Source organism: Squalius cephalus (genome assembly GCF_949319135.1).
Source record: "Squalius cephalus genome assembly, chromosome: 3".
Classification (NCBI taxonomy): domain Eukaryota; kingdom Metazoa; phylum Chordata; class Actinopteri; order Cypriniformes; family Leuciscidae; genus Squalius; species Squalius cephalus.
The window spans coordinates 48,001,455-48,011,680 of NC_137124.1; the positions used below are offsets into that span (position 1 = coordinate 48,001,455).

The window sequence follows — 10,226 nt, forward strand, 5'->3', positions numbered from 1 at the left end:
TGACTTCCAGTGCCTTGAAAAAAATGGAACGCCAGCGCATTTTCAGCATCCCAAAGGCCCTCTCAACGATGTTCTGTGCACGAGAATGCTTCCTGTTATAGCGAGCCTGTACAGCATTCTGTACAGGCTCTCTGTATGGGGTCATGAGGCAGATGGGCGCACTCAGGCAAGGATACCCACCATCTCCAAGGATGCATTTTCCTGCAGGTGGAAACAGGCGGCCAGTGTACACAGGGCTGTTCTTCAGCACCCTGGCATCGTGCACCGACCCAGGATACCCAACAAAAATGTCGAGGAACTTCCCCTGGTGGTCAGTGATGGCCTGCAGCTGTACAGAATTAAACAGAACCGGTTAAAGTAGCACTGCACGTCACTTGCTGGTGGTTTGATGCGGATGTGACAGCCATCTATTGCACCAGCTACTACCCTGAAAGCTGGAGACCCTGCCAGCTGAGCAAAACCTGCTCCCACCGCCTCCAGGTCATCTGCACTGGGGAAAGCGATGAGGTGCCTCAAAATGCCGATGACTGCCTTGCTCATTCTGTGCACAATGTCATGCACAGTAGACTTCGGGATGTCAAAGGCGAGTGACACTACCCGGTATGATGCTGCATGGGCCAGCCAGTAAAGGAAAACCAGCACCTCAACATCCTTTTCCCACCCATGGTCGCAATCAGATTTAACTGCAGCAGTCAAGGACTGGATGGACTGCCGTGAAAGTCGGAGGTTGGGGCGGAGGTCAGCTCCATCTTCAAAATACAGCCGAAGAATTGGCACAGCACACTCTTAGAAGGAATGTGTAGAAAAATTACACAAATTATGTGTAACACTCTAATTTACACATTTTGTGTCAATATTAAAGGGTCATGAAACCCTAAACCAATTTTTCTGAGATTTTAACAGAGGTAGGTGTGTTTAACACCATAGAAGACAATGTTATAATCTGTAAAATTTAATAATAGGATATAAATGGTTAAATTTGAGTTTGTATCGGCTATTTTCGTCTTCCGGGTTTGAAATCTTCATCAAGTCCACGTCACAGGATGTGACGTTTTTCTGTACGGATCGTACAGTGATGACTCATCGTTCTCTCATAATTATTAATGAGGCTGAGCCTTCATATCCAATGAGAAGACACTTCACTGAATTAATCATGATACCACGTGGATCTTTCCAATGATAGACCTGTCAAACAAACTGTGATATTGCGTAGTCGATGAGAGAGGCGATCATGGGACGCAAGTGTTTGTATTCGTGGTGCAAAAGTTCAAGCGCATTGCATAGCTTTCCCCGCGATGCTGCCAGGGCTAGAGTCTGGCTCCGTGCGGCTGGTTGGCCATCCACAACGGACACATCTAATTTATATATATGCAGCAAACATTTTTCTCGAGAGAGCTTCGCGAACTGGAGAATGTTGGACTTCGGCCTTGTTGACGACAAATCCACCTTGCGTCTTTCAAGCAATGCGGTACCAAGTCCCGATGACTTTTTTAACCCTTCAGAGGTATGTGTGTGTCTAAATTGTTACTAATTGCTTTACATGACTTTGTTAAATAAGCATTTCTTAAAAGTTTTGATATTTCGATAATACATCAATGGTATGCTTAATTATTGTAATTATACACATTGTAATTATATATATATATATAACACATATTTGTTTGTGAAATATGTCTTTGGAAATTAATATGTCTGTATTGTCAGCCTAAACTGTGTTGCGAGATGGCTTGTCAGACTGAACAGCCCGCCAAAAAAGATGCTTCATGTCAAACACATCCAGACATGAAGCACATATCAACGCAACATCGTTGGAAACCCGAACGAAGGAGCAAGAGTATGTTGCACATTTTACAGTATTGAACATAAAAAATCTTTACCAGTTGTATTTTCTTTTAATTGTAGTGTATTATGGCACAATTGTATTTAATTAATTTCGAAATATCTATTGTTATAGGCACTCAGGTGAAGCTACATAAAAGGCATGTTGGTTGCAACACTTCCACGCCATGTATTCCACTAGAGAACGATCCTCTTGCTACCTCTACCCCCTTGAAAAGGCCCAGAAAAGAGGCTGAGGATTCGGACTTTAGTTTCCAACCAGGAATGAGTGAAAGCAGCATCTATAATGAGAGGTACTCCTAGACCGTTCATGCTTTTTTACTTTAGTTTCTATTTAAACATACATTAATAATTGATTATTGTTAATAATGTTTTTAAATGTTGTTTGTTGTAGCACTGTAATTGCAACACCTCCACATATAATGAAAAAATTCATTGTTTATGAGGAAAAGCTTATGGAGCTATTCAAGAATTGTCCTGTCTGCTCAAGACACTGTGAAATAAAGAGCAGAACAGTGGGCACGGTTTTACATGTGGACCAGACCTGTGCTCATTGTGAATTTCACAAAGTTTGGACCAGCCAGCCGTATGTCAATAACATACCAGCTGGAAATCTACAGCTTGCTGCCGCTGTTCTCTTTACTGGCTCATCCTTCTTGCAGGTCACCAAGGTAAGACTTATGTATTCTCTAATAACATGTGTGATTTGCTTACTAATCAATTTTAAAATTTAAATTTAATTTTTTTTTTATTTTGGGTCAGTTTATGCAGGCATTCAACATTCAGGGGATTTGCCACACTACGTACCTGAAACACCAAAGGACTTTCCTATTACCAACTATCAATTGGCAGTGGAAACAGCATCAAAATTCAGTGATTGCAGAAGCACTCAAAGGAAGGAATCTAGTTCTGGGTGGGGACATGCGTGCTGACTCCCCTGGTATGTGCAGTTATGTTGATAATATAACATTTCCAATGTCGACTATATATAAATGTGCTGTTTTAAATGACTACAGACAGACTCAGATTACAGAGACAAGCAGTAAAAATATACATGCTAATATGCCATTCTTTAGGACACAGTGCAAAGTATGGAACATACTCGATGATGGACCTTAGAGCAAACAAGATTATGGACATTCAGCTCATTCAGGTATGGTTGCATTACATTTTTTTTATTATTACTATTGAATGAGTGGAAAGTAGATCATAAAAAGTTTCCTTGAACACAATTATACTTCTAGTTTTTTAACAAAGTTTGATATGATTATATAGAGCAATGAAGTCGGCAACAGTCAGCGGATGGAGAAGGAGGTCTTTGAGAGAAGTCTGAGACAACTAGAGCAGAGAGGAGTGACTGTGCACATGATTGTAACTGATAGACATCCTGGTGTGATGAAGTTCATCAGAGAAAATAGGCCCAATATTTTGCACAGATATGATGCATGGCACATGGCAAAAGGTAAATGATTTAAGATTTAATAATAGCTAAAGCTATCTGAGAGTTTAAAAACAATGTTTCATAATTATATGTTATGTATGTGTTGGAATGTCTATCGTATTAATGCTTTGGCTTAATCTAGGTGTTGGCAAGAAAATTGATGAGCTTGCAAAACAGAGAATCTGCAAAGAGGTTGGCCCATGGAAAAAAAGCATTGTGAATCACCTATACTGGTGTGGAGCCTCATCATCAACAGGAAAAGAAATCGTGGCAAAATGGAGATCTGTTGTCAACCATGTACAGGACATACATGAGCATGAAGGGGAATTCCAAAGATGCCAGCATCCTCCTCTTGTTGGTGACCAGGCAAGACTGTGGCTTAAACCAAGTAATGAAAAAAAAAAAAATAAATTGTTTAATTAATTAAATTTTGTATTTTATATAAACTAGTAATTTATCATTTCATGGTTTTACTTTATTTTACATTTAGGTACTGCTGCATGCGAAAAGCTAACACAGGTCATCTTGGCACCCAAGTTGCTGAAAGACTTGGAGAACCTGAGTTCTAACTACCAGACGTCTGGACTGGAGTCTTATCACAGCCTGATCCTCAGGTTTGCACCAAAAAGCGTGGCATTCTCTTTTGTGGGGATGTTGTGCCGGTATGTTGAGTTTCTTATTCAAAGTTGTCTGTTCTAAGTTGAATTGCATTTAAAATTTTCATAGTTTATTTTTAGACACATTTCTGTATTTTATCTGATCATGCACTACCAGATCTGATGTTTCAGCTCTTACTTTTTAGTACTCAACTTGCTGCCATGCACTACAACGAAAACAGTGGTAGACAACAAGCAACAACAGCTTCAGGGGAGCTCCGATGGCACATACAGTACCCCCGCTACAGAAGAGGGGAGCACACTCTACGACTCATGAAAAGAAATCCAACATTTGGTATTTTCACTCAGTCTATCTGTCTTTGTCTATCTATGTTTATGTCTGTCTATTTGTCTATTTATCAATCTGTTTGTATATATCTATCTATTTGTCTGCTTTTGTCTGTCTGTCTGTCTGTCTGTCTGTCTTTACAGTATATTTCTGTCTGTCTGTGTCTGTCTATCTGTGTCTCTGTACATCTATCTATCTGTCTGTGTCTACAGGTATCTATCTATTCATTTGTCTGTCTTTGTCTATATCTGTCTATCTATCCATCTATCTATATATATCATTGTAAATGTGCTTCTCAAAAAATAAGAATGTCGTGGTAAAGATTATGTATTTCAGGAATGCACAGTATTCCTGTATTTCAGTCAAACACAGTATTAGTATGGGGTTCCTCATAATCCTTGGTGAGTGTATATATTAGTTTCAGCTTTTTTAGTTGTATTCCTGAACTAAATTAACTTTTCCACAACATTGTAATTTATTGAGAAGCACCTGTGTATACAATTTTATTTTAATGTTTTGCAGATTATGTTGAAAGATTGCAGGATTTGCTTTTTGAGAGTGTGTTGGAGCAGCCACAGCTGTTTCAGGAATCTCTGAAGGAACTGAAAGTTCCTGACCACCTGTGCTCACAATTTCAAAGACCAGAAAAGAGTGAAGCTGTTGCACAACACACGTCACGATTTAGGCCACCCTCTGTCTGTGATCAGTTGTGATTGAAAGTAAATAAAAAAATTACATGGCAAAATGGAATTGTTTTATTTATTTATTTTTATTTAGTCAAGTGGAGGAGGTTGATAACCTGTATAGGTTCCAGTAATGTCAGGGAACTGCTCTCTGATGCGGGTAACAGCACATGAGGGAATCACCGCCCTAATGTGTCGGCCAAGGTACCCCCAGCACCACCGGACAAAATTCCTGTAGGCGAGGTGTCTGTAACAACTGAGATACATTGTAAATGTATGGTAATTTTTGAAATGATATGTTTAGTTAACACCAGGTAAGATTATTACTAACCTATTGAGTACTGTGTTATCCATGTCACCGAATAGCTGGCGATATGTGCCATAAACAGCTTGCAAAACAAATGTGTTTAAGGCGACAGGTTCAAAACCTGGATGAGCAGTTATGCATGCTGCCCCACCAACCTGATCACATCTGTGCATCACCTACATGTTAGGAAGTAAAAGTAGTATCTAAAATAAAAAAATGTATACGATATATGTATATTTCTCCATAAATATATTGGTGTATCTGTGTATATTATATGAATGCATATGCATATATACATATATATATATATATATATATATATATATATATATATATATATATATATATATATATATGAAGAGTTCAGATGCAAAAGCCTCTAAGTGCCATCTGAAATTTTCTTCTAGAATGATCATTTTTATCAAGCTCATATGTTTAAGTTCAGTAATTTCACTTAAATGACAATGAAAATTACCTATTAATTGTCATTTAAGTGAAATTACTGAACTTAAATATACGAGCTTGATAAAAATGATCATTCTAGAAGAAAATTTCAGATGGCACTTAGAGGCTTTTGCATCTGAACTCTTCATATATATATATAAATGTAATGATACTAAAATGCAATACAGTGAAGGAGTGTCAAGATGCGTTTACCTGTGCAACTTCCCTACAGCACAAGTTTTCTCTTGGAGACAGTCTGGTACAGTGACCACAGGTACACCTGTTGCAAAATTATACGTTTATGAATAAAAATGTTAGGCTAATTTCAGGTCGGACTTTTGCCTGCAGAAGGGGTTTTGTTATATGATAAGTCGCTACCATTCTGACACTTCTCCCATCCGCGCGGCCTCCGGTTCGCCCATGTTTTCCCCCACAGTCACGGGAGGGGCTAATGGTTCAAATAAATAGGGCAGAGGACCTGCACCGCCATCGATTATCTCGCTATTTTGCCCTGGTGATGCAGGAGGAGAGAAGTCCTCCACCTCCACAGAACCCTGCGTGCTGCCGTCACTGTATATTTCTATGTCGCTGTCCATCTTTACTATTGTTGTTCAGGTGGCGCGTCGATCTAGGCTATGCACGGGATTTTTTTTTAACCGGAAATCTATTATTTGCAAATATATTAATTTATAGTGTGTATATAAAGTATATAGTTGTTTATAATGACATTATAATTAATATGTACATTTAATATGTTTTATTCGATAGAATTTGATGACAGGGCGTTCAGTTACTTTTGAAATGACAGAAATAGTGTCAGTGTATTGCCAGCTTTTAAAAAAACAACTTTTTTTGCTTACGTTTTACGACACATTTGTAATGATATGCAATGACAGTTATCCCTGCCGTGCAATACCACACCCACACTCCCCTCCCCTTCTCACAGCCATCCACACCCATTTCAGTTGCATTTTTCAAAAACAGTGTGAGCTAGACTTGCGCTGAAATAGGGGGGTTTCATGACCCTTTAACTAAAACTGTGTATAAAAAAATAATCTATTTTACACATATCCATGTGTAGTTTAAGTTTAAGTTTACACAACTTGGGTATTTACTCAAAGCATTTAACACAATATGAGTAGACTGATGTGCTTACACACTTTAATGTGTTATTTTTTATAACGCGACCGTTATTTAAATTAGCTAGTCGAACTGAACCAACCAATAAGGTGACTTTTGAGTGAACATAATCCAGTTCCAGTCAGTTCAGTAACGTTAGTAGATAAAAGTCTGTTAACGACAGCAACTATTTTGTTTTTACTATATTGTTGAAAATAAAACATAGGCCTACCTTAACGCGTCAAAACTGTTCGTGAAAACCACCTTTTTACCAGGGAGGAGATGATTGGCGCCGAATCACGCCGGGGATGCTCAAGGTTCTTGAGGTAAGCTCGCTGTAAGTTAATTGAATTATATATTTTTCACTCATGTTCATTTACAAAAACAATATTTCCTGCTACTGTTATTTTAATACTGGTTTGAAAGCTAGGTTACGACGAGATTTTGCGGGCAAAAAACTCGACTATTGTCAATAGTGTAACGTTAAAGTTAGCTGAAGCACGGCTAAACCAAGCAGCTTTATGTTGATCAATGCTGCGAATTTGCGTGGAAACTCCGATTCAAAATCGGCATAATTTTTTTCCACTTTCACACGAAATTCCAGATAATGAAGAGACCTTTATTAATAAATGGATTTTACACGCAAAATTTCGCCAAGCAATGGTAAACGTGACCGCACCTAGATTGTAACTTAGTGCTACTCGACTTACAATACACAAAATGTTATCTGTAAGGGTGTTTTAAAAATCGTCTACTCTTTATTAATTTGATTAACGTTACGTATAAAATGTAGTCGTAGTAGTGGATTTGAAAGTTTGCTGAAATGATTAGCAATATGTCATAAGTGCTCTTGAGCCAGTGATGTGCAGGCTAGGTAACTGTTAGCATACAATACATGTGCTAACTTTATATCAAATAAGTGACCTTTGCATTATGTCTAATATTTATTACACAGCAAATGGACCAATCAGAGGATGGACCATTTTCCACCGACCACCGTGTTCAGTCTCACCAGATTTACTTTATTCAAGTAAGCATTGCAGTAAAACTCACTAAATCATTAATTCATATCAAATCAAGCATTCTAAACAACTTAAGTTTTCATTTTTGCATTCTTTTGATCTATTATTAGGCCAAGGAGTCCGACCTGACCAGGAAGGTGCCTAATAAGCATAGCCTATCAGCGCACAGGTAGGTTAACTACTGAGGGAAAGAAAAAGATCATCACATGGGGATTTCTTGCATCATGTATCTTACTGTGTATTTGTCTCAAACAGCTGTCTCTTCACTGCAAACAAGTTGAAATTGGCTAGCCTAAATCCCTGATTGCAGTTAAGCCTACGAATCTCAGCATTTTTGGAGAGAATTAAGGAAATGTAAGTATTAAAATTTAATCTGGCATACTTTAGTTTACAGTTCAACTGAAATGTTTGAATGTGCTGACAAAAGGGTGTTACTTACAAATATATATATTCTGAATTATAGTATGATGGAAATTAAAAACAATTTGATGCTTGTGTAATTTTTTCCTCTCTCTCTCTCTCCCTATTATATTTAGGGGCCAAGCCCCGAAGGGGCAAGGCACCTATTGTATCTGTTAGTTTTCTTATTAGGGGCCAAGCCCCGAAGGGGCTATGGCACCTATTGTATCTGTTAGTTTTCTTATTATTAGGGGCCAAGCCCCGAAGGGGCTATGGCACCTATTGTATCTGTTAGTTTTTAGGGGCCAAGCCCCGAAGGGGCTATGGCACCTATTGTATCTGTTAGTTTTCTTATTATTATTATTATTATTATTCTTCTTCCTCCTCTTGAAGTCTATGGCAGCCCTATGAACCATACATAGGAAAATGATGAAATTTGGCACACTTGTAGTGATGGTAATGAAAAGTAATTGTAGCAATTTTTGAGTCTCTAGGTCCAACTCTATAGCGCCACCAGCAGTTCAAAAATTCAACATTGAAATGGTTATAACTTTTGAACCCTTTGATCTAGAAAAATGAAACTTAGTACACCTGATTCATCTCATCATGCTGATTAGAACCAATATCTTACATTAAGACTCCGCCCATTACAGTAGTGGCCATTTTGAAAAGTACAGTATGCAGTTTTTTTGCTACTCCTCCTTCAAAATTGGTCTAATTTTGTCCAAACATGTACTCAAATGATCTTCGGACTGAGCCGCATAAAAGTACTGTCCCCGATTTTTTTTATTCTTCTCTGATCAAAAGTTATGACGTCGCAAACTTAACGAGGTCGACCCAAAATTGGTTCAGAAGCTATAGCTCGGCCAAACTTTGATCAATCGAAACGAAAATTGGTACACTTCATCGGAAGCATGATCTGAGGTTCCATGCCAAAGTTGGGAACAGCGCCACCTACGGGTCATGAGATATGGAAAATGCATATTTTGGCCAATAACTTATGAACAGTTTGTCAGAAAATTATAAACTTGGTGTCTATCGATTCCTTGGGTCATGACAAATCCGTAGATATCGATTTTGCCATGATGGGATGTACCACGTGTCCGCCATTTTGAATGATGTCATAATTTGCAATATCTTTTAAACTATTTGAAATTTCTTCACCAAATTTGGTATGGATCATCATTAGCATGGCCCGAAGGTACCTGAGAAATTTGATCACAGCGCCACCTAGTGTTCCAGAGATATCATTGTTTTTTGAAAAAACGCTTATAACTTTTGCTAACATTGCTTGAAATTTGATTTCTTTATGTCAATATATTCCTTGGCTTATGCCGATTTCAACGATATCTCATATGTTATTTATCAACAATGTGACTGGCCGCCATATTGGAGTGAATGTAAAACAGTTTTTTCGCTACTCCTCCTTCAAAATTGGTCTAATTTTGTCCAAACATGTACTCAAATGATCTTCGGACTGAGCCGCATAAAAGTACTGTCCCCGATTTTTTTGCTATACTGGAAAAAAAAAGTTATGATGTCGCAAACTTAATGAGGTCAACCCATAATTGGTTCAGAGGCTGTAACTTGTGAACAGTTTGTCACAAAATCATAAAATTGGTGTCTATCGATTCCTTGCGTCATGTCGAATCTGAGGATATCTATTTTGCCAGCATTGGATGTACCACATCATAAGCTATATTAGCATTAAGTTAGCTTAGCATGCTAATCTCGTTAACATGATTTTGTGTGCTCATTCACACACTGAAGCCTCTCCTCTGCAGCTTTGTAAAACATGTCCTCTGGGTGGCGCAAGTGGTTCAACCATGCGTCATGAATCCCGAACCATTGTGGTCGTGGGTTCGAGACCAGTGTGGGGCGACTTTGAAATTGTGTATAAAATAATAATTTAAATTCCTTCCGGCTCTGCACTGCTGTTGGTGCTTAAATGCTAGCTGTGCTGCTGTAATTGATGTGCTTACTGTGCTTGATGTACATTAAATTTCTGATGTTTTGCTCTTCTGGCT

General features: G+C 38.3%; 1 protein-coding gene and 2 long non-coding RNA genes across 3 annotated transcripts; 2 read left to right on the forward strand and 1 right to left on the reverse strand.

Annotated features, from left to right (window-relative positions):
* The first annotated feature begins 929 nt into the window (after window positions 1-929).
* On the forward strand, window positions 930-4,960 carry LOC307156335 (uncharacterized protein). Its single transcript, XM_079867629.1, has 11 exons — window positions 930-1,504; window positions 1,705-1,834; window positions 1,955-2,132; window positions 2,234-2,510; window positions 2,602-2,779; window positions 2,916-2,992; window positions 3,115-3,301; window positions 3,423-3,668; window positions 3,771-3,942; window positions 4,083-4,231; window positions 4,748-4,960. Exons 1-11 carry the CDS (start codon window positions 1,217-1,219, stop codon window positions 4,936-4,938), a joined length of 2,073 nt encoding a protein of 690 aa, XP_079723755.1. The 5' UTR covers window positions 930-1,216; the 3' UTR covers window positions 4,939-4,960.
* A 142-nt stretch (window positions 4,961-5,102) lies between these two features.
* On the reverse strand, window positions 5,103-5,940 carry LOC307156556. The gene is made up of 3 exons (XR_013820734.1): window positions 5,873-5,940; window positions 5,240-5,391; window positions 5,103-5,164 (listed from the first exon to the last, which is right to left on the reverse strand). It is a non-coding gene; the product is annotated as an uncharacterized lncRNA (long non-coding RNA).
* Window positions 5,941-6,768: 828 nt separating this feature from the next.
* Window positions 6,769-8,148, forward strand: LOC307156106. The gene is made up of 4 exons (XR_013820656.1): window positions 6,769-7,104; window positions 7,734-7,808; window positions 7,911-7,969; window positions 8,056-8,148. It is a non-coding gene; the product is annotated as an uncharacterized lncRNA (long non-coding RNA).
* Window positions 8,149-10,226: the final 2,078 nt, after the last annotated feature.

What these genes read in the sequence shown, in the direction of transcription:
- LOC307156335 (XM_079867629.1), top strand. Translation starts at nt 1,217, where the DNA reads ATGAGAGAGGCGATCATGGGACGCAAGTGTTTGTATTCGTGGTGCAAA. An exon ending in AGCAGCATCTATAATGAGAG is followed by an intron (nt 2,133 to 2,233) that starts GTACTCCTAGAC and finishes TGTTTGTTGTAG; the next exon opens with CACTGTAATTGCAACACCTC. An exon ending in TTTGTGGGGATGTTGTGCCG is followed by an intron (nt 3,943 to 4,082) that starts GTATGTTGAGTT and finishes CTTACTTTTTAG; the next exon opens with TACTCAACTTGCTGCCATGC.